This window comes from Drosophila novamexicana, unplaced genomic scaffold (genome assembly GCF_003285875.2).
Source record: "Drosophila novamexicana strain 15010-1031.04,08,12 unplaced genomic scaffold, DnovRS2.1 tig00004554-arrow-pilon, whole genome shotgun sequence".
In the NCBI taxonomy this organism is placed as follows: Eukaryota; Metazoa; Arthropoda; class Insecta; order Diptera; family Drosophilidae; genus Drosophila; species Drosophila novamexicana.
In genome coordinates this window covers 4,927,640-4,954,153 of record NW_020825051.1, presented here as the reverse complement: position 1 = coordinate 4,954,153, position 26,514 = coordinate 4,927,640, and the positions used below count along the sequence as shown (strand labels likewise).

Here is a 26,514-nt window from a genome sequence, read left to right as displayed (position 1 = left end):
GCGTCTTGGATAACGGGATCAATGTTGTTGCAGCCAATAGCGTAAACGCATGCTCGCTCATCGGCTTAGCTGCGGCCTGCGCTCCATGCGTATATGTATGTATGTCGATGAATATCCACAGTGCTCACTCTCTGGATAAATACTCTGCCAGTCAGCTGATTGATGTAATCCCACACACATTTAAACTTGTGACGTCATTGTATTCTTCACGCTGAGTATTTTAGATTTTTATAAAACCTTATTACACAGTTGTCCATTCTTTGTGCAAATAAAACGAATTGCATTTTGATATAATTTTGTATTTTATTTGAATTTGAATAAAACAAACTAGACAACAACTACTTATGATTAAGTATCGTACGAGTACAAGTACATGCAAGTTACATAAAAATAGTTTAGGCTCGCAGCGGCGCTCGCTCCGAATGCATATATATTGGATGATTACGACTAATAAGATAATAAGTATACAATAGGTTGTTTCAAAAAAAAGGCAAAACTTACAGCGGCTACGTCACAACGGAGCATTCACTTTAAAAGTGTGCGCTTAGCGAAGTACGCGAACATTTCTTTTCTCATTTGCTTTGTCTTTAAATTTTAATTCCTTTTTTTTTTTTGTTTTGTTTAGTTGTGGGATTTTGGGATTTGTTTGTGTGTGTGTGTGTGTTTGACACTAATTATCACTACGCCAGTTGAAGCTAAATAGTTTATAATTTTGTTTCTAAGAATGCTTCTTCATGTTCATTGCTCTTTCGATGAGACTAAACCGAGTTTATTATTGTAAATATATATGTTTGTATATATATGTATGTAATATATGTATATGCAAAATATTTATTGCTAATAATACGCGCAAGACGAGAAAATAATCAACGAGAAAAACCAAATAAATATATTTTTGTGTGTGTTTGTGTGATGCAAAGTTTTCCTTTGTTTTCATAAATATTTTTCACTAAGCAAACATCTTGTCATAAGGCATTCTTAATGAGGGTCCAAAGTGCACACCTAATGCCTAACGAAGTGGAGTCTTTTCCTTGTTTGAACTGAATCGAACAAATAATCGGTCATCTGTTATCGGTTATCGGTTATCGTTTATCGGTAGGGAATTACGAATACTCTATTCTTTTGTTCTTAGCAAAATATGTGGCATATTTGCCCTACCATGTCATGTTTCATTTTAGGTACAACGTTTCCTCCTGCTCTTGAGTTCTCGGCACTCCTCCTCTCCGACCGGGCCCTAATCAAAAGATGTCTGCGGCCAGCTGCAACCCTTACAATCTAATAGGTATTCAGGTGTGTGTGTTTTACTTTAGGCTATACAATCCTTCTCTCTAAATACTAATGCAGGTAGTTCGTTAACACGATCACCAGAATTTCGTCATACGTATGTATTTTCTTGATTTTGTTGGTTTTTGTATTATGGGAACGCGGCTTGGCTTTAATACTTTGAATACTTATTAAAGAACTAATTAAATTTGGCCTAAAACTGAGCCTGGCTATTACCCAACTCCAGTTGCTGCTGCTGCTCAGCCCCTAGGCAGGCAGGTTGGTCTGCTCGTAGAAATCGGGCTCATCCTCGTCGTTCTTCGCCTCGCTGCCATCCAACTGTGCGAAATGAGAAATCAATATTTTGATTAATCCTCAATTCTAGAAGGCAATACGAATGGAGGCTTTACCGCTTGCAATTCCTCCGGCTTATAGAGCGATGCCATTTGCTGACGTATGGGCACCATGAGTATAAGGAAGAACGGGAAGGCCAGCGAGAATTTAGATGACTTGACCGCCCATAACACTGCCAGGCAGAGCACCTGTATGGTGGTAAACAGATGCAGCTTCCAGGGCCGCACACGCTTCACATAGTTTGTGGGCGGATAATGCTTGACCGGCATGAAGTACAATCGTATGCTATATAGAAGGAACGCGAACAGATCAGTTGAATGTGGAGAATGTATATGTTTTACGCTTTAGCTAACCGTTCAAAGAGCTGGACGCCGCTCATGGATGCCACGCCCATGTAGAGAAAGACGCCAAAGAGCACGGCCATGGGTATGAGACGCAGCAGTGGCGACATCAACACCGATAGCCCAATCATGACGCACACAAAGAAGCCGGACAAGCGCTGTTCCTTCACATCGATAATACGCGGCGATTCACCAGGTGCGTGTGTGCTGCAAGGATCCAAGCAAAATAGTTAAAGCCTAAGAAGGAGAAGAGGCAAGTTAACGCACCGTGACATCACCGTGACGGAGGAGACATGGGTTACGGAGCGCACTGTGGCCGCACAATGCCAGGGCATGCCAAAGAGGCCACAGAAGGTGTTCAGCAGGCAGAGCAGCACAATGTCCCAGTGCAGGCCGGAGCCCTTCTTCAGGCCGCGCTCCGGCTTGTCCACAATCAGCTCGGATATCTGTGACTCCATGAAGATCAGTATATAGACAAGCAGGGCGGGCACCACACAGGCAAACGGTACCCAGGTCTCGAATGTGTTGAAGCCAATGAACCAGCCGCGTTTCGTCGGATCGCTGGGCGACAGGCCCTCGGGCACCACCAGCTTCTCGGTATATACCGACGGCACCAGATAATCGACCAGCACGAATATGGCTATGGAAATGGGCACACCAAAATCGCCAAGAGCCCGCCGCGCATTGCGGCCCAGGAAATGCGAATTGCGAAACAGTTTCAGATAGTAGGCGACCACAAAGGTCGCCAGCGTGAGTATGGTGCAGAAGAGCGCCGTATTTGGCTGATTGATGGGCAACTTGGGCGTCGGAGGTGCCAGCGTGGTGCTGGCATTCAACAGGCTGACGCTCATATTGAAATTTGTGGCATTTGTGGCGCTCTCGTGCTCAACCAGCGTTGGCGGCGGCAGATTGTAGTCGGCCAGCAGCGGATTGAGCTTGTAAATGGACACAAGCTTCATCATGGTCTCCACAATGTAAATGAGCGTGATCAGAGCCGAGAAAATCTCCTGGGTGAAGCGTGTCAGCAAACGCACATAGACGCTGCCCTCAAAGGCGGACACGCACAGCGCTATAATGATCAGCCAGATGCCCACGTAGACGCGCAGCGACAGGAAATCAAAATTGTTCTCCGTGCAGAAGACCATCAGCGCCTCATCGAAGAGCAGCAGCGGTCCGGTGGTGCCAATGATGACCAGCGGCTGGCAGGACAAGCAGTGGAAGACAATGCCAACAAAGGAGCACGCCACCAGCGTCTCGGAGATGCCAATCCAGCTGTCCGTCTTGGCCGAGGCCAGGCCGCCGAATGTGATGGCCGTCGATAGGCAGGCAAAGTACATGAAGATGGTCGCCGCCAGTGTTTCCGTGTTGAGTCCATCGAGTATATCGCTCTTGTACATGGGCATGCGGCGCTTGAGGTCGTTGCGAAGGCCGCCCCACAGCCGATGTGTTTTGTCCATGGGACTGGGCTTCTTCTTTTTGCCATCGTCGTCATCATCGTCGCCGCCATCGCCGCCCGGGCCGCCGGGCCCGGTGATGGCACCAAGCGCTTGTTTCTCCAGCAGCACTTTCTCCTCGTCGCGACCGATTTTGATCATTTCGCTGTCGCGCTTCACCTGCAGCGCCTTGATCTTGCGCGTGCGTATCCAGTCTTTCTTGGCCTTCAGCTCGTCAAAGGGCAGCAGATCGTGACGATCCCAGTTGCCCGGCGGCAACACAATCGAGTCATCCAGAAACTCATTGATGGCCGACAGCAAATCCCGGCGATCGTCCGCCTTGTAGGCAATGGCATGGAAGTGCTCGTTGGCCATGAGCGTGGAGATGGAGCGACCCACCTCATGGTAGTCCAGGTCAAAATTGCGCGGTCCCAGCAGCACGAACATGAAGCGCACCGGCACCGGCACCTCCGTCAGCGTGGGCATAAGCACGCCCTCCGAGAGACGGACAAAGGCAATTGTCGGCTGTTCCAGGAACTCGACGGCACCCACCTGGCGAAGCGAAGATCAATTAAATCCTCCATATGGATCCTCCCGTGTGCAGACTTACCAGTACTGTGGTCGCCTCAGCGCCAGCGGGTATGCGCTTGAGTATGGTATCATTTTGCAGCTTCTTGAGGTCCTCCTGCGAGGAAGAGTACATGTCGTCCTTCATGTCAATCTTAAGCTCATTGCTGCGCTTGCTGCCCCCAATCTCGCTGGCCGGCATGATCTTGATCTTCTTGTCATCGGTGCCGCCCGAGAGGTTCTGTGGAGAGGATGGAGCTTAGTATCGAGGCACCTTCAGGCGATGTACACTGGGTATTAACGTTAGACAACAAGCACAACATGCAGAACATTTAACAGGCGTGCACTTAAGGGTTAAAGGCTGATTCTTGTTTTTTTAATTTTAAATTATTTTTTCTTTATTTTTTTTTTGGGTGCATTTTGAGGTAACGTTTTTGAGGTTAAGGACAGGCTAACTTACGAGTAAGTTGGTAAATAAACAACACACAATTGAGAACTTGCCAATCGTGGAGTTGGAGAGCATTTAAAGTGGATCTATCTAAGAGAGGGGAGTGGCTACGTGGTGGCTAGGTGGGCTAGGTGGGCTAAAAAGAAACGGCTCGATTTCTAAAGCACTTTAGCGGCGGGCAGGGAATGAAACCGTAACAACTTTGGATACCCTTGCATGGAGTTATCATATTATTCTTGATCCCTGTATCACTAGCCGGGTCAATAAAGTCATGTCCGTCTAGTCTATTCCTTTAGTTTAAAGGATGTCTTAAGAAAATGTTGTATCTTTAAGTGGAACCACTTTATCTAATACTTGACATAGGATCGGTCGGTAGAGGTTTCATTTCTTACATCTTGTTTTTCACGGTATCTCAACTTTAATAAACTCCTTTGTTGTTCATTTTTCCTATGAGCATCACCATATCCTAGTGGGAAAAATCGATCCAGAATTGAACTCCTTTCCAAAAAATATCTTAGCTTTTTAATATATCAAACTCATCAATCACGAGTCTTACCACTCTCCCAACTCTCTCTATCTATCCATCTGTCTATCTATCTTCAACTGTACGACATAGCTGCTATCGATCGGATGTAAAGTAGAGTACTAAGTATGGTATATATACAACAATATCTGCAAGGATATTTCGTCTGCGGCATGCCGACAAGAGCTGTTGCTTGTTGCTGCAATTCCAGTTCGTCAGTTTCATTCCCTGATCTGTTGCATAGGGGGTTTATTTTTGTTTGTCAAATAGGTCTTTAAACTTATTACACCCAGATACGATGTCGTCGAGTGTCGTCGATGATCTATGGCGCCCAGATTGAGCATTGCCGCTGGCGGCGCACTGGAGGTCACACAGATGCTGCGTCTCGCCTTGGCAGATCGTTGTAGGTATTGTTGTAGCTGTTGTTGTTGTTGTAGTTGTTGCTGTTGTTGTTGTTGCTGTTGTTGTTGCAGCTGCTGTGAGGCCTCGGCGCCCATCCAAAGTAGCTTTTGGTGTGGTGCGCAATTGTGAGACAAAGTGTGTTCAGTGTTCAGATATATATATACACATTTTTATATATATATACATATACATATATATAAATATATATACAGTGGTATTTATACGAAAATGGGCAAACAAAAGAGTCGCAGAAACGAAATAAAAGAAGAGTCAGAACAAAGAAACACAGGACAAAAGCAGCTTGATAAGAATGTCTGTTAACTATAGATGCTAGATATATATTTATATATACATCATGTATAGTATATATGTCTATATACAAAAGCCGTTCATTACCGATTTGGGTATTAGATGCTGTTGGTGTTGTTGTTATTGTTGTTGTTGTAGTAGTTGTTGGTGTACGATTGGTGTGTGGTTGATGAAATGTAGCACAGTTATGGGCGCATTTATGCAGAAATAGACAAGAGCATATAATGAACACGATCAACGATCAATGATTAACAAATTTTGAAACACATTAAAGCCAATTTATAGCGATTACAGGACACGCACTGAATAAATGCAGGTTGTTAAATGTGAGTGAATTATATATGTAGATCACTGACGATCACTGTGGATCACCGAGGATCACAGAGGATCGCTGTGGATCGCTGTGAATCACAAAGTATCACAGAGGATCACAGAGTATCACAGAGTTCCGCAGAGGATCACTGAGGATCACTGAGGATCGCTGTGGATCGCTCTGAATCACAAAGTATCACAAAGGATCACTGAGGATCACAGAGTATCACAGAGGATCCCTGAAGATCGCTGAGGATCGCTGTGGATCGGTGTGGATCACAGAGTTTCACAGAAGATCGCTAAGGATCACAGAGTATCACAGAGGACAACGGAGGAACCCTGAGGATCAATAAGGATCCCTAAGGATCGCTGTGGATCGTTGTCTTACCTGCAGACTTGTGTAGCTGTTGTACTTGCGCTTGGTGAAGGGCAGCACGCCCTGGTGCTCATTCACGTGGCGATGGCGCAACAGCAGCGATCGCATAACCGAAGGCTTGTCATTGATATTGATAAGATCATCGACCACCATCTGCAAAGTGCAACAAGATAACACCAAGTTGAGAGAGAGAGTAAACGAGAGAGATCTAGGCTAGTTTACCTGCTCGACAACACGATACGCAACGGCGGGCAAATCCTTTTCATTGAGGTCCAGCAGGACAACGCCCGTTTCCAGGCAGCGACGCAAATTGAGCAGCGAGTGGAATGAGAGAGAGGCAACATGCGGTTTGCCCCAGCGATCGGAGCCCTCCTCCACATCCTCCTCATATTTAATCCAGCGCGCAGTCTCCTTCCACTCGCGATCATCGCCCACGCCCGTGAGCTCATCCAGCTGCACGAAGATCTACAACGAATACAACAGCTTTAAATGTGGCCTATTTAAAAGTTTGCATGATCAATATTTACCTCATGTGGACTGTGATCGACCTCGGGCCGTTGTTTTTGAAACGGTGAAATTGTTATCTGCGGCAATTCGCGTAGCTTAATGGATGAATGATGTATCTTGTGGCGTCGCAGGGCGCGCGGATCATCCGAACGATGTGATCTCAGCTCATTGAGATCAGCTTCCTGTGCAGGGAGAAACAACAAAAAGGTCATTTTAGTCGGGTGCACCAACAAAAAATCGGGGTTCAAAAGGTTAAGGGCATTCAGTTGGGGTCTGTGATCAACCTGTGTGGCCGGCGTTTCGGCATTTGTCTATATAGTAGTTGGATGTGAATCCGAGCATAGTTGGCAGCAAGAAAAGCAATGGTAACGAAAGGTATTTGACTGGTTTAGTTTTCAATTGGTTGACTAAAACCGTGGTCAAGGTTAGTTAAGAGAATATTGGTTTGGACAACTAGCTAGAGTTACGGCTGGCCTACCTCCAATGCCGTGTCCTCAGGCTGCACAGAGATCCTACGCGCACCTGCATCACCGTTCTCCTCGAGTGTCTTTTTGGGTTCCACGCTGTCCTGATGTGAGAATTTACGTTGTCTATAATACTGATGGCGGCTGTAAATATTATAGAGATTAGTCTAGAATCGAATTCGAGTTGTAGCTGTGTCTGTGCCAAACCTTTTTCTGCGTTTACGTTCGTGCGATTGGTCCGTGGGCTGTTCATCATAGCTCAAACTGGGCGGTGTGATGACAATTTTCTTCTTGGCATCACCGAACTGGACGTGCTTCTCGTCAGCCGAATTGTCCGAGTGATCGCCGTGTCCAGCACGCTCGGAGACTAGCGGAAAATCTTCGGGTATATCATCATAGTTTTGTGCATTATTCAATGGTTCAGTTTGGCTCTCGTATTCCGAGTCTTCCTCAATGTTCAGATCATTTGTGCGTACTGCGAATAGCCATGATTAGGACAAGATATATTGAATTAAGGTAGGGGTACTCACTGCTCTTTTTCCGCGAACCAATCGGCTGCTGGCTGTTGTCCTGGAACGTGTTTACATCGAACTTTTCTTTGCGCGCACTTGAGCCGGCAAAGACCTTGTCCATTTCCGAGTCCAGCAGCACTTCATCGGGATCCTCATTGCCGGACTGCAAATGTAAATGGGAATTGCATATGGGTTACTCAATATAGTCAATATAGTTTCTCTATATATATATATTTACTGGTCACGTTATGTGACTCAAGACAACAAAATACTTTTCAATTAAAAATCTATAAGAAAAAACAGTCATGTGACTCGACGGCGACAACATTCAGCATCACGCAGCCCATTGTTGTTATTATAGTTATTATAGTTGTTCTTATTGTTGTTTTTATTGTTGTTGTTGTTGTAGCTGGCGCGGGACGTCGTCATCGTCGTCGTCGCCTTGTCATGTGTAAATATAATTCTGTAAATATTGACCCAACTCTGCCTCTTGCCACAGAGTTGCAGACACAGGCCGCGAATTCATCATCAAGTGTCGATCTTCGATCTCCGCCCCCCAAAAGCCCCTTGCTCCAAGCATTCCCCAGCGATCACGCACCAGAACACTTAAATATATTTCCATCATATATCATACAATCGTTGATTGTTGATATCGTTGGATCGTACCATCATCTCTTTGTAAGCATATTTAATGGCGTTTATGTTAATTGTTTTTAATCGAAATCAATTGATTTTCATAGTGACGAAGGCATTGATTGACGCTCTTTCAAATCGATGCTATTTTTTTTTTCATTTCTTTATTATTTTCTTTTTTTTCTGTGTGCAGTTATTCTTGTTGCTGAAGTTGTTTGCGAAATACTTGCTCTGTTTTTCAATGCATATCAATCAAGCTTGAAAATAGAATTCTAGTCTATTTCAAATCAGTGCGAAGGCTAAAGATGTCAAAATGTTGCGTTGTGAACCTCAAATAGTCAATATAATCGAGTTTAAACTATAGACTTTATATCTATATACATACATATAAGTATAAATTCTTCAGATATTACTCTATACATATAATATATATTTTTATATTTATTATATATATTAAGATGTAGTTTTATATATAAGACTTCTAAGAGATCAGAGAGGCGGACAGATGGATAGTCGGACGAATAGCCAGACATATTAAAACGAAATATGACTATGAGGATTCAAATTGGAATTTCATCTAGTATGTCTCAGCAGTCATTGCATTTAAAAATAGTTGGGTTCATATTAACTGAAACTAATACTTATAATTGAGAAAAGAAAATCTAAATAAATAATATAGAATGGGGCACATTATTAGCTATTTAGCGACATTTCCTTCAGAAGTTTTAACAATATCCTTAAAGTTTCTGTTTAATTCAAGGCACAGTCCCTGCCCAGGTGCATCTAGTATGACATATGTAAATTCGTTCGTCAAAGTCTAAGCTCAGCCAAATTAGATTATGCGCCATTAGCTACCTGTTTAAAGAGCTTGTTTTCCACGTGTTTGTCCTGGCGCTGAATACAACGACTTTATGGCTGTTTGCCTGGGCTCAACATGAAATCCATCTTATCCTAAGCACACACACATAAATGAAAATGAGTATGAAATTAACTTTATGCGGCTGCGTCTGTGTGCCGCCTCCTTCTGCCAGCCACAACTGCCGCAGCCACGCCTCCAAATTTACAGCCCTCTAAATTTACCTCGCGCACAATATTTTCTGCTAAATTTGCCTAATAACTTTATGATGTCGTCCTACATATTCCTGACAATTGCGTAGCTGATAAGCGTGCGGGATAAGCGTAACAAAAAAATATGAAAAAGAAAATATAAAAGGAAAACAATAGACTGGAAAACAAATGGGAAAAGCAAAAGCCGAGTTTCAGTTCGATTCAGTTAGGTTCCGAGTTTATAAATAGCAATTTAATAACGCTGAGAGCAGGCACGTGGGAATATCAAATATGTGTCCTGCCTGTCCAGCTGTGTGTGTGTGTGTGTGTGTGTGTGTGTGAGGGTGTGTTTGCGAGTGTGTGTGTGTGTGATAAGTCAAAGCGTAACGCGCCCCGTTACGTTAATTAATCGATAAGAGCGAAACGCGGCAAAGGAGCGCGAGGCACATATGAATATTGTAATGATGAAAACGATGTTAATTACGATGTTATTGGTAATGATATTGATCATAATGATGTTGATGTTTTTGCCATTTGTGATTAGACAGACAGACAAACAGGCGGACAGCCAGGCGGAGAGCCGCACGAAAAGTTTCTTATCATGCAGGCATTAGCCAAGGCCATCATTATGAGTTAACCGTTATGAGTTAGCAGCAAGTACTAAACTAAAATCAACCCAATAACCACCCACCCAATCAAGCGCCCATTGCTGATAGCGCACAGGTGGAGCGAGCACTTTACCTAAACGAACTGTGCAGCAATGTCAGCGTCGCTTATCAAAATAATCGATGGTGTGTGTGCGTGTGTGTGTGAGTGTGTGTGTCTGCAACGCCTACATACCCACACCCACGCCCCAAACGCCCATTGCCCCGCCCACAGCTGTCTGAGCTGTCAATTTTCGTTTGCTGCTGTTTGCTTTGCGTTTTGCTAAATTAATATGAAAATGCCGACGTTGTTTCAGACAACAACGCAACTTGCTCGAGCTACAACAACAACAAAAAGAACAACAACAACAAAAACAACAACAACAAAGGTTTGCAACGGCCCGAAATACGCAAATCTCTTGAGAACCTATTTAATATACATTTCACTTGTTGACTTTGAATACTTTTGGTGAAAGTTTAGTTCAAAAATAGACTTGACAACATTTTGACAGTACATCAACTCTTTCAACATTGACCACGAAATATTTAAATAAATTCGAAAATATTTTCAAAAAGTCACATTTTCCTTAAAGAATATAATAATAACATGACATAACATTTAAATGAAATAAGAAACAATATACCGAATGCCGAATATAGAAATTATGAGAATATTCTGCCTGAAAGCTTTGTACCAAAATATTGAATAGCGAGTAAGAGTGCTCAAGATGGGAGAGCACGACTAAGAGATACCCTGCAACCAGCGAAGAGTATGGGGAGAAATAAGGGAGATATGTAAATAGTTCAAAATAATCTGTATATTTGCGAACAAATATCTAAAAACTATCGAAAGCTCGTTCTGATTATGGATATAAAATATGGTAATTATATATGCCTGTTACATACATATGCACAAAAGCAATATACCCCATTACACCTTTTAAATGGGTGCAGGGTATAAGGGTATATCATACTAGATACAAAAAATGCTTGTTATGCTAGTTAGTTCAGTTGCCTGAAAAACTGGCTCACTTGAATTCTTGAAGTCATCAATAACATACATATACCCATTAAATTCGGTCGTTTGACGAAGTTTGACTGAAGTTTTTCAGCTGAACAACTTTCGCATATTAACAAGTTTCCGTTGAGCAAGAACTTCAATTATCTTTCGATACAAAACTTTAACCCAGACCCAAAAAAAAAAAACTTCTAAAAACTCAAATTGTATTTTTCTGTATTATTTTTGTCCCCACTCAGGTGTGCAGCATTGCGTAAATACTCAAAAATACTCGAATAAGCGCGAACTTGATGCACGAACTCGCATTTAGCTGGTCTTCTGCTCAAAAAGTTAGTCATGTGTGTGGCATGTTCCTTGTTGAATGTTACTGATGCGGTTTGACAACATTCGAGTGTTAGCTGGCAAGTAGGGGGCGGGACGGGACGGGGCGGTGCGGAGCGGGACGGAGCGACTTAGAGCGGAAAACAGCGAACGGCACGTGACTTAGAAGTCATAAGCAAGTTATGCGGCAACTTTTTGGTTGCCATGTTGCATGCTGTCAGCCAAATTGAATCAAATTGTGGCAAACAACTTGAACAGATTTGAGTGTTGGCCATTGTTGTTGTTGCTGGTGTTATGTAAGCAGCTGGGGCCAATAAGTTTTCAAGTCAAGTTTAGCCGTTCGTGCTTAACTTCTCATCACCTCTTGCAATAAAAACGCCTCCGTCTCAAGTTTCGTGGCACTTTCCACGACATGTCCACGGGCATGTCAGCGGCACATTGCCATTCCCAGTCACTCACGCCTCCTACCATTCCCTTCGCCTCCCACTTGCACAAATTTTCCTCTTAAAACGGCTTGTTCTGCCGAAAAACAGTCAGATGAAAATTTAAAAAGAAAACATAGTAACTGTGTGATGCCCTGTAAAAGGTTGATTCAAACAGAAGACTAGTTGCTGATAGAAACAACAGAGTAAAAACACAGAACTAACAAGTAATTAAGGAGTTACAGCAAATTAATTACAAATTTGAAAAGTAATTAAATATTTATAGTAGAGTGATTAAAAAGTTTAAAACTAATTACGATGTAATTGCAAAGTAATTATAGGGTAATAGCAAAATAAATAAGATTGAAAACTAATTACATAGTTAATTAAAAAGTAAATATATAGTATTTGCTAAGTAATTGCAAATTTAAAAAGTAATTAAAAAGTAATTACATAGTAATTAAAAAGTAATTACATAGCAATTAATTATTATTTGCAAAATAATTAACACAGTATTCTTAGTAATATCTTTATTTTAAAATTAGAATGGAATTATTTACGATCCCAAAACTTAATATAAATAAAGAACCCAATATTTCAAAGAGCATAAAAGCAGGAAGAACAAAAATATTTCAGGACCTGAGTCAACCTCGTTCAGCTTTACATTTCACTTTTGACTTGAAGGCATCTAACGGAAAAAGTACACAAAAAACAAAAAAACATAAAAATGAAAAAGGAAAAATGTATCCCATGCGTTGCGCATAATTTTCTTCGATTCTTTGGCTCCTTGGGGCCAACCATTTCGTTTATTAAAATTGTTTGCACAAATTAACGATGCTCCACTTTGTTTGTATCTGCCCGACTGCCTATGCGTGTACTTGTGTGCGTGTGTGTGTTAATTTGATGGGAATTTTCGCAGCGGAAATGCTTGCTGAAATACAGGAAGGGCATGAGACAGGCGAGTGGACGGGCGGGTGCCGAGGCGGTCAACAATCGACACGTGCAAAGGTTAAAATGTTCTTTGTGCTCTAAAAGGCGTTAAAACATAATGTAATTGAGCTGACAATAGTCTGTATACTATACGACATAGCTCTTGTTGCTCTCGTAATAGTATGAAAAGTGTTGCATACTTCAAGGTCAACGTATTGCCTGTATGTATGCGTGTGTGCGTATGTGTGTGTGGCATGCAGCATGAGGGTACGAATCTGAAATTGTGATTGGTTTTCACTTGGGTAGCTGATGTGTGAATTATGCTGGGCATGCGAATATATATTAAAAGTACCCACACACACACACACACACACACGCGCGCGAACAAACACCCTCATACAGGCGCACCCACATTTCCAGCTTTACAGTTACGACCGCAAAAGTGTGCAAAGATGAGCCATAAAAGATGCTGCCGTCCATGACCGCGCCCCGTATCTCAGTTGCCGTTACTTGCGCCCATTTTATTTATTACATGACATTGTGAGTGCCCGAAATGGCATGCAGCGACTGTGTGTGTATGCGTGTATGTGTGTGTGTGTAAGTGTGTGTTAAATAGAATAGAAGCTGGCCAAGTAGCCAGGCTGCTGGCTCACTTGTTGTGCCAAAATCCTGGCTAGAATTTCATCCGAAATATCTAGCTATAAGCTTGTGTGTGTGTGTGTGTGTGTGTGCGCGCGCTCGTGTGTGTATCTGTGTGCGTGTTTTTGTGCACATTTTTTAATAATTTTCAAGGTTGTGCGCTCTTGAAAACTTTTCAGGTATTTTGAGTGAGTGTGTGTGGGTGTGTAAGGGTGTGTGCTAATATAAATGTGCACTAGTTTTATAGATCAAACATTCAGCGCTCGTTTTATCTTGAAAACTGCAAATATTTATTCAATAGACGAGACAAAGTTCTCACATTTAATTTTCACAAAGTTGCAGCCCGCAGGCGAATTTTTCATTAGTTCCGTTTTCCGTGTTGTTGCTGGGACTTTCGTAACAGTTGCTGGCTGGCTGGCTGCCTGTTGCACTTTGACCCGCGAGCTTCTTAACAGTTCACTGCAGCAGCAACTAGCAAAAGACGCAAGACAGCACACACACTCACACTCACACTGGCACGCACGCACACGCACGCACGCACGCACACTACAATAGATGAAAAACGCGTGGAGAAGGAGCAGCGCGCGCTCTCAAGCCTTAAAATGTTGTGGCGTCTGGGAAGGCTTCCCAGCAAATGTCGTGACTATGGCTGTGGCTGCTGCTGCTGCTGCCAGCGCTGCCACTGCGTCGCACACATGTTACATGCGCAGGCGCACAATGGAGGCGCGCGTATAACTGTAGCATAGTTAACAGCTAATGGCTGCGCTGCCAGCGTCGCTGCAGCGCAAACAGCTGTTCTCACGGCCGCTGGCGCTGACCGAAACTTTTACAACTGCTGCTGACGTAAATCAAATGCACTCTACGTGCGCCCCCAAAAAAAAAAGCTTCGCTTAAAGCTCGCTGGCCATTTTGGCAGCGCTGCGACTGCATTTACGCACAGCTGCATATACTTAACACGTGCCAAAAGCTTTTGCAGCTAGCGGGGCAAAGCTGAAAGCGAGAGCGAGCCAGAGAGAGACTGAGGGAGAGCATGTGCGAGTGCGAAGGCGAGCCTTGCACACGGTCAAGGTCAATATGGTTGTTTGTGAGTGTTGAGCTGACGCGCTGCCTGGCAAAAGCTTTAGCCAAAAAGCTTGCGCTTTTACCCTAAAAATATTCGAATTATGAACACTTCGTTGCACAAGGACTCAGGCAGAGGCAATCTAATACAAAAATATTCCATGTTTGATTAAGAAAAAAAAAAACAAAAATAAACAATACGTATAGAAGGAAAGTAATTAAAAACTACATTTGGAAAAACAAATATTTGCTAGGCATACAGAAATTTGCTAGAAATCACTTTATGCGCACGAATATGCAACACAAACTTGATTCTTCAAAGGAAATATTCTGATTAAAAATTAATTAAATGCAAAATTAAGCTTAGAAATTCATTCAGAAATTTTTAAAAAAATTTCTTTAAATAATTGCTATGCGAAAAGTGTTCAAAAGCTTTCTTTAAAAATAACTAATCAAGAGTGCGGCTCCATGAATAAATTTGTAGAATCTTTTGAACATTTTCCTATTTGTTTCCAAAACTCCATTTACAATAGTCTTGCAACCAGTGTGCACCGTTTAGGGCGTGTTGTGCGGCGTTGGCGGTAGGGGCGTGGCATGTGCGTGCTGAGACCGTCTGCGGCAATTACGAATTGATAACAGGTAACTCATCGCACTCAGTTCTATGACACTGCGCGAACTGCGTGGGCAAAACTAACGGGATAATTGAAATGTTGAATGCCTAAATCATTGCCTACTTGACGGGGCGTGGGGCGGGGGCGGGAGCGAAGGCGAGACGAGGCGAGGCGAGGCGTTAGCTACCTTGACAATTAACTTAATGGCCAAGAGCAAACGCGGCTTTCGCTCAGGTGTCAACGATTTCATTACGAGCACTTTCTGGTCAATGCCAATGCCAACAGTTGTTGTTCTTGTTGTTGTAGTTGTTGTTGTTGTTGCAACTGCTTGTTGCCTTTATTATTATTGCAGTTGCAGTTGCAGCCTTGACCACGAATATTGATTTCCTGTTGTTGACTGTGTCTCTGTGTATGTGTGTGTTCGCATGTGTGTGCGCGCTTCTCTGCCTGTCCACCCGTCCATTTTGAATCTAACTAGCTTCCGGAGCAACGCACACACACACGCCCCCCCCCCCCTTCCACCCCCTCACTTGTTAACTGTTTCTAGACGCACAATTAAAAATGTGCTGTTGTTGTTGTTGTTTTGTGCTTTGTTTTGCACTCACTTTGTGCTTAGCTGTTGCTGTTGTTGTTTGGCTTTGGCCTTAAAGCCGCCCTCGTTGCTGTGTGCCACGCTGCGTATACGTAATGCGCCCGCTTTTTGTCTGGTCTAGTTTATAGATACATCCAAGTGAACGTCTAACGGGTTTGTGGAGAACGGACGGGCGGTAAGGAAGGGGGAGGGGGGGGCGTGTATGGCATTTTGAATGAATGAATACGTGATTATGCGAAATCCCCGCACACGCACACACACACACACGCATATACAGACCTCTTCCAGTCTGTCTCTAGGGTATTGGCACACGAAAGCGAAACTGTAACTGAAATTGAAATTGAAACCAAAGTCGAGATTCGATTTAAATCCGCAAAAAAATGCGAAACTGGTTTCCAAATTGTGTCACTGACTGGCTGGCGGGCATGACAACAACAACAACAAAAGCAACAACAACAACTTAAACCAGCGCGGAAATGTATAGAAAAGTAAAAATTTTGTGATAGCAACAACAACATTAACAAAAAAAAATCAATAACAATTACTTGACATTAACCGCGCGTACAGCAAAAAAAAAAGAAGAAAAAAATCAAACCTAATAAATAAAAATAATAATAAAACACAAAAAATAAACAGCAACAAACCAAAACGAATTCAGCAGGCAGATAAAAAATAAATAAAATAAAAGTACATTTTTTGCACACTCGAATTTGAACGGATTTTTTCAACGATTTATGCAAAAATGTTGTTTCTGGAAAATTACCGGGCATTAGAGCTAATACGATCCCATAAATAATGTATATAAATATTTAACTGAACTAACTGAACATTCGGAAGCATTCTCAAGACCGTTTCTCACAAAGTTGCCCGTTGACAGAATATGACAAATCGATTTCGGGTAGGTTTTTCTCGTAGACAACTCGCATTCACGCCGATTTTTATGTGCACTCCCCGGGGCTGATTGATAAATTGATAATAAATTCTGGTAGATCAGTGATCGTAGCGAAAGTTGTTGCCATAAATATGCAAATTGTATTTGCAGTTTGCAATGAGAATTGACTACGAGAAAATGATCTTCCTATAGAACATATTATGTTTCTACGCGAACTAGTTTCTCAGTCTTAAAGATATCGACTTCAAACTTTGTAAGATCGGGATTTATTAGTTGCAATGTGATCCTCATACTTATGCAAAATCTTATCAACATCGAACTTCTATATCATATAGCTGCTATAGGAAAGTTTTGTCGAAGATATTTTCCACAAACTCAGCATTTTCGAGCTGCACCATTCTCTCATATCTGCAAAAGGCAAATGTCTACAAGGGTATTAAAACTTCGGCGTGTCGAAGCTATCCAAACTTTCTCGTTTCAACAAAAACTCGAATTCTATTTTTGTACTCATTGAAAGCTTTTTAATCTTTAATACAACTGTCTGATCTTTCATTAGTTAATTAAGTGATATATCATCAGGAATTACTTAAAGGTTTTTCTCACTTAATCAAATATTTATAGAATATCTCAAAGATCTCTAGTCGATGTTTAGCTGCTATAGATGAAAGGACTTCGGTTTATTCCTGCAACTTAATTTTAGCCTTTACTTCCACTGTCTCTTATGCTTCATTAGCTAATTAAATTTTATATATATAGATAAATACTTTTCATTTGGGACTCACCTTTTTCTTGGTATTGAAGCCCAAAAAGGACAATTTGCGCACATTGTTCTCGCGGCCGCTGGCCGAACTGAAGCTCATCTTGGCGCCGTGTCCTTTGACAGCTCGTTAAGGATTTCTTAGGGGTTTTGGGCTATGGCCGGATTATTATTTGATGATTTGCAGACGCCTGTACCGGCGCAGTTGCATTGAGCTGTGTGTGTTTGGGCGCGTCCACTGTGGCAGCTCCAAGAATCTCGGCATTCGGTGCGAAAGGCTTCCGACTGTAGACCGACCGAAGGGGCTGCAAGTGTGGACAGAGGATACACTTAGAACGCAATTACATTAATAAAGAATAAAGTTATGACTCTGCCTGCTTAAGCTGTGGGCCAATTGAGACGCACACACGCACTCACACACACACACACACACACACACACACACAAAACATAAAAAGTCGAGCAATAAAATTGCGCGCTGCGACTCAATTAAAGTCAAATGCCAGCAACACGCACAACTCGCGACCAAGGGAAAGGGAGGCAGGGATTGGGACTGGAGCTGGGACCGGGGCTGCGGCTGGGGCTGGGGCTGGGACTGGAGCTCGAGCACGCGACTTGCGCTTGATCAATTGCGAGTGTTGAACATTGGAACGCGTCGCGTCTGGACGAGCTCTTGGGTCTGTTTGCGGGCGGCTTCCATTGATCGCCATTTAATGGCGACGTTAAAGCCTCCAATTTGGGGGAGCAACAAATAAATATAGTTTCTCTCACTCTTATTCATTTATTTATGAATAATAACTATTTTTATCTTTGTTTTACTATGATTGTTATGCATATTTTTATATTTTCAATACGGAGCAAACACTAAACAAATATAGTTTCTCTCTCTTTTATATATTAATGAATGCATTATTTTTATTGTTATTAATTTATTAATAATTATATTTTGTTTTTTTATATTTGAGCTACTATTTGCACTGGATATCACGGCCTTTGGCTAAACAATATTATATTTATATATATATATCCATATATGTATATGTATAAAGTTTCTCTCATTATATACTATTTATAGTTACTATTTGTATCTTTCTTTATTTTAATTGTTATTATTTTTAATATTTCAATATCAAGGACTATGATAATATTCCATCCACACACTCATCGGGGCCGCAAACTTGAATACTTATAGTTTCTCTCGCTTTTCTTTATTTGTGAAAATTCAAAATTAATGTTATATTCTTCATTTAATTATTAATAGATATTTTTGCTATTGTTATTGTTTTTTTAAGGACTATTTGCACTGGCTAGGCCTTCGATAAAGACAATATGATATCCACAAATTAGTCGGGGCTTCGTCCTGCGCCCTCACCTATATGGCTGGGCCACTTAATATCTGCCGCGGTGTGCACTATTTTGGTATTATTAATTATTAACTATTACTTCGACACTTTAAACGCCGAGTGATGTGCGCGACTGACTCAGGGGAAAGCGAACGAGCAACTGACGAGCAGCTGACAAATGCAAAACTTAATCTAAATAGGCGAGCGAATGGATTCGAGTGGCTCATAAATATAGGACTGAGCACTGGAGCTGCGTGCTGGCGGGTCTTTAAAAACAGTCGTGTAGGCACCTTTTCGAGCAGCGTTTCAACGAATTTTGGCACAGTCACAAATTAAATTATCGAAAAACGGCGCGGATACGTGGGCGTATCTATGGGATACGTATCTATAGGATACGCGATACGCGATACGAGATACGAGAGACGCCAACGCGAGGCGCGCTCAATGACAAACGAAAGCCGTGTGAACCTGTTGCGGTTGCGATGGCGCTGATTTATGTGGCTCCCAGAACAGAATTGACAGCCGAAACCGAGCCGAGCGCCCGCCGAACGCTGCTCCCCGCCACGGGCTGTTAGGGGGAGGGGGGTCTAGCGGGGTGTGTACTGGGGCGCAGATAGTTCGACCTGAGTCTCGTGCTTAGATAGGGCTCAGGTCTATAGCCTCTGTAGTTGTTTTAGCTATTCCAGGCGATTTATTTTCGTTTTGGCCAAATTCGCGTTATGCAAGAAAAATGTGACCAACGTTTTGTTTGTCTACCTGCGATAAAATTGATGAGCGTGTGTGTGTGCGAGTGTGCGTATGTGTGTTTGTCTAAAGTTGGCCCTGGATTAAACTTGAGCTTTTGAATACACACACTCGCATACACACACACACACACACACACACGGCGCACACATGCAGGGATAACTTTGGTGTTTGCTAACCTTGAGAACAGTGTTGTGAACCGCATTAGTTATTAACTCGTGTGGCCTGATTTGGCCGTGGTTATTAACCAAGAGACACGCTTGATAAATTGCGCAAATAGAGGAAGCGGAAAAGCGTTTGCTTAAGAATGGCTGCGTCTGGCACTTAACTGTGTGTACTCTATAAAGCATTCGAAATTTGAATGAAATTTCAGTGTTGATTAAGGTACTTAAGTACTTGGGAGCCATAGGAAATGGATATTAATATGGATTATTAGTTTTAGCAGCTTTATTTTCGTTCTCTGTTTATGTTATCTAGATCATTTATTGCTAGATCCTAGAATCCACAAGAAATTGTATACATTTTGGACAATTATTTCTTTTAGCTGTTTCGGGTAAATACATATGAATTACTATGTAATATAGTATAACATTATATATTCTAATTAAAGTAAATCCCTCCAACGATCCTCAAATACAAAAGAAAGGGTTAATATGTTGGACTATTTTTCACAAATATTCTTTGGTAATACTATTACTTATCAAATTTGTAATTAACTTTATCTAGTAGATCACTTCCCACTTTATAGATTCTCAGATCCACATCAGATCTATATGGTCAGCTTTTTTGGACAACTATCACTATCCAAGTACTTATCTATTATATTAGTTATGTAATCTGATTCTTCTCACAGCACTTCTTGCGCAAGATAAGTTAAGATCCGTTAAATAAAATCGTGATATGTTGTAGCTTTGCTCAATTAACATTATAATTTACTTCGTTTTTATAAACCTGATGAAATTGAAAGCAACAAATTTATAAAAATCCCCAAGTAAAGTAAACATTAATATGAAATTCAAAATAATTTATGATACTTTTTATAGATCAAACATGAAATCCAAAATAATTCGCGTTACTTTGAATAGATCAAAAACAAAGCCAACCCGGGAACTTTCGATCAAAATCAAGGCATAACCCAAAGCGTCGACGATTTAAAAAATATTCCAGCAATACATCACCCGAGCAGACAGCCTAAAGTGTTTTTTCTATTAATAAGTTTGCTCAACTGATCGAATCGATCGCGTGACTCTCTTCTTTATTTTTTTTTTTTTTTGCCTCTCGGCCAATTTGTGGCACGTAGCAAATAATTTACACGTTTTATGGTGCACAGAGCCACAAAATAGGCGCATGTTAACAACAACAACAAAAATTAGAGACAACTTAAAAAAACAGGGCCAGACGGCGGGGCGGATGGGTTTAGCAAACAAACGGACTAGTCGTCCGCACAGTGCGGCCATAAAGCAAAGGTGTTATAATTTAAACTAAAAGCAAATAAACTCACTCAAAAACAATAGCAAAAAAAAAAAACAACAAAAACAATTCCGAGCAGGAGCCGTGCAGCCGAGGGAAGTGCCCAAATTAACGTGGTGATCAATTTTATGGGTTCATTAGCGAAACGACGCAAACGATCGATCGTTCAAGGGTCTGGCTTAGTTTTGATTTAAATTGTTGTTTGTGTTCGGCATTAGGTGCTGTCTGCGACTGTCTTATCACAGCGGTACAGTGGACATCCATTATCGAGATCGCCTTATCGATGTGCTGCGATATGCCTTACAATTTATTTAAACAATTGACAGTAATGTATGGCATTTGGCCCAATCGCAAATGATCATCAAATAATTGTCTATAATGTGACGTGTAGCCAAATTGATAGCACTTGCGACAAAGAAAACTATATAAAAACAGAAGTAAAAATATCCTATTTGGGTGTGGCCGACTAGAAAATACCCTGGGCCCAGCGTCCGGAGTCAGTCAAGACTACTTTTATACACAAATTTATCCAAATTAATTTTATTTGTGAAGTCGAAGTGTACTAGTTGGGAGTGCCCGACTAGAGAATACCCTAATCTACAGATTCCTTTTATAGAAACTTACTCGCGGCTGCGCTTCTTTTCCCTTTCGCCCCACACTCTGTATGGGAAATGCATATTTGATCAACTTCGGTACCTAAGGTCCGATCTTTATGCAATTTTCAGCGCTTTACACAGTATGTCATACTCTACCTGCATATCAATTCTTTCATTTTGGAGGCATAGAAGAAAAGATAGCCAAAAAGTGAAGTATTCCTAATCTATGCCCACTTACCAAGTTTGTATTTAGCTCTCATAATTTGCAAGCGATTCTTTTAAAAACATATCTCAAAATCGATAGTTATCGATATTATGACAAAGGTTTTAGATATTGTAAGAAATGATCGGCTGCTCCACTGACATGGAGTGGGCTTGGGCTATAATTAAGTACCTTAGTTTGATTACATTAAATAGCAACATAATTATAGTTTTAATAATCGACTTATCAGCTGGCATTCCTGGGCAGAACTTCAAGTGGCATATCTTGATATATGACACGTGCTCGCCCTTATCAACGGTCGAAATAATGAAGTGATAAACAACTCGAGATCCAGCCGGTTCTATAGATCATTTGCTAATATACATATGTGCCGCTCAAACAGCTGCCAACTCCAATCGTTGCAGTTGCCGATCATGACCGACTCCGGGTGCACCACCCAAGAACCGGTTTGTAATTTGCAACAGTTTGCAGCAGGCAGCTGCCGCTGCAACTGCAACTGACATTGAACTTGATACACTTCAAGCGAGCGAGCGAGAGAGAGAGAGAGAGAGAGAGAGAGCAATAGAGAAAGGGGTTTGCACTGCCATGGAGCGTATTTCCTGTTTCGCGCACCGCCAAAAACCCGCAATAAAAACGACACCGTAAAAATGTCAGTTTAGAACACATGAATTATAATCTACTCCAGCTACTGGGGCATTAATGTCGACGCCGGGCAATTATTCGTATTGAAGTGTGCCCCATATATTATTCACATACAAAATAATAATAATCCATAATTTGAAAGGTATTGTCCAAGTATAGCCCTAAATCTTGTTCGTAGAAAAACAAAACAAAACAAAACAAAAAACTGCGATTAGACGAAATTTGATTTGCGGTTTGCCAAAAAAGAACTTTGTTGCCCGCCAGACAGCACGTCATATCAGCAAGCGCAAAGTATAAGGAGAATCAAAACGAGTCGTCGGCCCGAGGGCTGCCAAACGAGTACCTAACGAGTACAAGTGCTGCACGATGAATACAAATGAGTACTTTAAGCTAGCGGGCAGTTAGATGAATAGTTTGGCATGTTCATAAGTTATTCTATGTGCATTAGCTCTCTTTCAGTTCTCATTTGACATGATTCTTTGGAAATGCTTGGAAATTCTTTCATTATGAGGCATCTGGACATCACCCTCGCTATAGCGCCAGGCACTGTGCGTAAAGTTCGCATATTCTGCTTGGCTTATCATTTTATTACTAAACTGTCGTAAATCGCTTTATCATTTCCGGCTAGAAGATTAAAATGCGTCTTTTCAAAACATCTGGACTCGTGCCACTCTAATGTTGGAAGCTTAAAGATCTATACAAATATGTAGACATGGTAGATATTCTAACTACCTATTAAAATATCCAGCGACCTCCAACTAAGTAATAATATACAGGTACATATAGTATGTAAGTATGTATATTATATATTAAAAAACAAAAATGATTCCATGAAGTTGAGCTCTAAAAGCTATTAAACCTAATAACCTTTAAATGAAATGTATAACTTTTATATTCATTCATTGTCATCCAGATATTAACTCTCTTTTCAACAGTAGCGTACTATATTAGCAGAGATGTTTGCTCTCCCGTGAAAACCTATATAAACTGCTTTGAATCCAAGTTTTATATGCATTTCATTGGCAATACGTATGCACAAATCGTATTGTTGTCATGCTATGTCTCTTCGCCTATATCTCGAGCAATCCTCGCACTTGCACAAATCTTGTTCCATAAATTATGCAATCGAATTGTGCTTTATTGTTGTTGACCTAGCCGCAGTCGCAGTTGAAAGTAGTTTCCATTTCCACTTGAGTGGAAATACTTGTTGGACTTTATGAAGGATTTATGGCCGCACAGGCGAATGTGGCTAAGGGTTCATAGCACTTTGCCAGCTAACTGCACTCGAAGTGATCAAATAAAAAAATAACAACAACTACAACAATAAAAAAAAAATAAACATAAAAAAAAGTACGTTTAGAAAACCTTACGCTTGAACGATTTGCCAACCACATGAGTGTTCGAATGAAAAACCAATTGCGATTCGACAAACCAACTGCAAATAAACAAAACTAACAACAACAACAACAACAACAACAATTGGAGAACAGAGAACTCTAATTGGACTATTGGCGACCGACTAATGACCAACTGATACAACTGACAGACGATCGACGGAACCGGGCTCTGACTAACGGCAAATGCGGCGTAATCAATACCTTCGTCAAAGTACGTTTATTTCGATATTGATTCCCGCAATGCTTCTTCTTGCCTTAAGATAAGCGAATTTCACGCTTCTGATCTGGCCGAAACCCCGACAAAATATATCTATAAAAAAAAAATATTGGAAAAATAAACTACAACTATGACTCTCCAGTGTTTCATGCATATGATTAATAATTTCAGGAAATACTTCGTAAATTGCACAATATCTTAACTTGATGTTTTGTTTTAGGAGGGGTTCACTGGAGACAAGCCATAGAAGAGCTGCGTCCATTGAGCCCATGACTAATTGTTTTGTGATAAAGTATTTGTTCTTATCGAGCTTTGATTAAAAAGAAGAACGGGGGAAAAAACCGAACCGCTTGCTTAATAGCTACATCAGCCAGATACAGTTTTATCTGAAGGAAATTTAATATGCGCCAATCACTTTTACTCTTTTCGTAATTGTTTCAGAAATTTCAGGAACTGTGTTATGATTAATAGGCATTTTGCTGATGTGCGTTTGTTTCGACTGTGCGCCTAGGTTAACGAGAGAGTTTTGATTGTTTACAAAGGAAATAAACTAATAAATCTCGTATTCGTATTAAACACATGAGTATTAAGTATGAGTATATATGAGTATTGCATTACGTATACCATTTACTCATGCTTAACTGAAATGTCTACCACCCCCCACCACCCCACCACGCCCGCTCCAGCACCACCTGGCCGGCACAAAGAGGCACACTCTCATTTGTTATAACATACACTCGCGCATACTTTAAATTGCAGCCGTTGCAAATTCCGTGAACCGTGCACAGGAACAATAAATACTAGTCTGAGAAACAAAACATGAGCTGCCCACAACTTGTGTAAACAAAACTGCAGCAACAACAACAACAGCAGCAACAATAACAACAACAATCAACTTTAGGCGTCATGATACATTTTGGTTAAATATCAGCAAAGAACAAAAAAAAACTACACACAAGTCAAGATAAACAAATTCTCGTTACCATTGTGTTGTGAGAGGGTCACAAAAGGGCTGCAAGGCGTGTGCTTGTGTGTGTGGGTGTTTGTGTGCGTGTGTATGGGTTAAGGCAGCCAAATTATTGAGCCATTACTCACACAGCTGTAACCGCAGAGGGATAGAAAGAGAGAGAGAGAGAACGCACGGGAGAGTGTGTGTAACAAAGGGAGACAACGCCAAGAAAGGGTGCGCCCCGTCTAGCAAACACTTGAATTTGCATGCCGCCGCAGTCGTAACAACAACAGCAGCAGCAGCAGCAGCAGCAACAACAACAATGCTGCAAGCCGCGAAATTCACGTGCAGTCCGAAAGCTTAAAGAGCTGCAAAAGTTTAACGGTGTTGATAACGCTGACGTCGACGTCGACGTGCACGTCGCTGCGGCACAAAAGAGTTGTTGTTGCTAATGTTACAGTATTTTGCATAAAACAGCAGACGAATTTAGCATAGTGCGCAAGAGAATGAGCGTGCGAGAGAGATGGCCGAAGCAGAGCAGGAGCAAAGAGGAAAAACGTAAACTATGTTTGCTTGGCTTTAAACAGTTAAACAAAAAGATGAAATGAAATGACAGAAATGTAAGAAATAAATACTGAATGGGCCAAACTATGCAGAACCAGTTTTAAAGAGATAGAATTAAAGAGTCACAAGGAAAGAGAGCGGGAGAGAGTCTGTAAGTCGGAGTGGCTGTATTGAGTAATCACATGCTGAATTTTCGAGCGTGATTTGTTTTCATGTGAGCTATTATGCAGGCACAAATTATTTGGATTTAATTTTTTTTTTAAATAAAAATTGTTGGTTATCAAACGAAACAGCACATGATATGCTATAGGGAACTGGAATTGGCAAAGAGAAAATATAAAAACAAGAGGCGTTTTTGAACACTTAATTGTCAGCTGATATTTAACTGTATTTAAAATGTTTCATTTGTTTTTGGATCTTTCAAGGACAGTACATAAATTGCTTGTCTGGGGTTTGACACATTTCTGAATTGTACTCAGCGTCATAGCCACAAGTCGAAAAGTTGAACAAAAATATTCCAATTTTTAAAATTGGCACAAAAATAGCAGCCAGAGAGGCCGATTCGTAAATGAATATTATAATTGACACGTACTTTAAGAGCTCTTTTACCTACGACTTTGATGATGTTCTGCAGCCAATTTTACCAGCTGCTCTTCAGTTCTGTCTTTTGGAAATTTTCCACTCTGTGCGGCACAACTTCATTGACCGATCTGGAAAAGGGCCGGGCGGGGGTCGGGCCGGGCGAATGTCACAACAAACAAATCGCTTTTCGTACAAATCGCGGCGGCGACGGCGGCAGCGGCGGCTGTGGCTGCGTCACATGTACGCAAAAAAAACATTCCGAAAGAAACGCGTCGATAAAAGCAACAGACAGACGACCAAAACGACGATCGGAGATGTCGGCAACGGGAACGGCCGAAACAAGAAAACCAAAACACACACACACACAGAAAATGGCAGAAGTAGCAGCCACAACAATAATAGCAACAACAA

The 26,514-nt window shown here is 41.4% G+C and overlaps 1 protein-coding gene across 9 annotated transcripts; it reads right to left on the bottom strand.

Annotated features, from left to right (window-relative positions):
- Positions 1 to 305: 305 nt before the first annotated feature.
- Positions 306 to 26,514, bottom strand: LOC115769344 (anion exchange protein 3). Of its 9 annotated transcripts, none has more exons than XM_030714105.1 (15): positions 26,114 to 26,514; positions 17,402 to 17,681; positions 7,830 to 7,974; positions 7,507 to 7,774; positions 7,314 to 7,443; positions 7,120 to 7,146; positions 6,856 to 7,017; positions 6,551 to 6,793; positions 6,341 to 6,481; positions 5,217 to 5,435; positions 4,002 to 4,199; positions 2,226 to 3,943; positions 1,971 to 2,165; positions 1,674 to 1,902; positions 306 to 1,602 (listed from the first exon to the last, which is right to left on the bottom strand). In XM_030714105.1, the coding sequence occupies exons 2-15, from the start codon at positions 17,477 to 17,479 to the stop codon at positions 1,531 to 1,533; spliced, it is 3,825 nt and encodes a 1,274-aa protein (XP_030569965.1). In that variant the 5' UTR covers positions 17,480 to 17,681; positions 26,114 to 26,514; the 3' UTR covers positions 306 to 1,530. The 9 variants fall into 9 exon arrangements, with proteins under 9 accessions (XP_030569965.1, XP_030569964.1, XP_030569966.1 ...); XM_030714104.1 differs by having other exon boundaries at positions 26,131 to 26,514; XM_030714106.1 differs by lacking the exon at positions 26,114 to 26,514 and adding an exon at positions 19,010 to 19,159.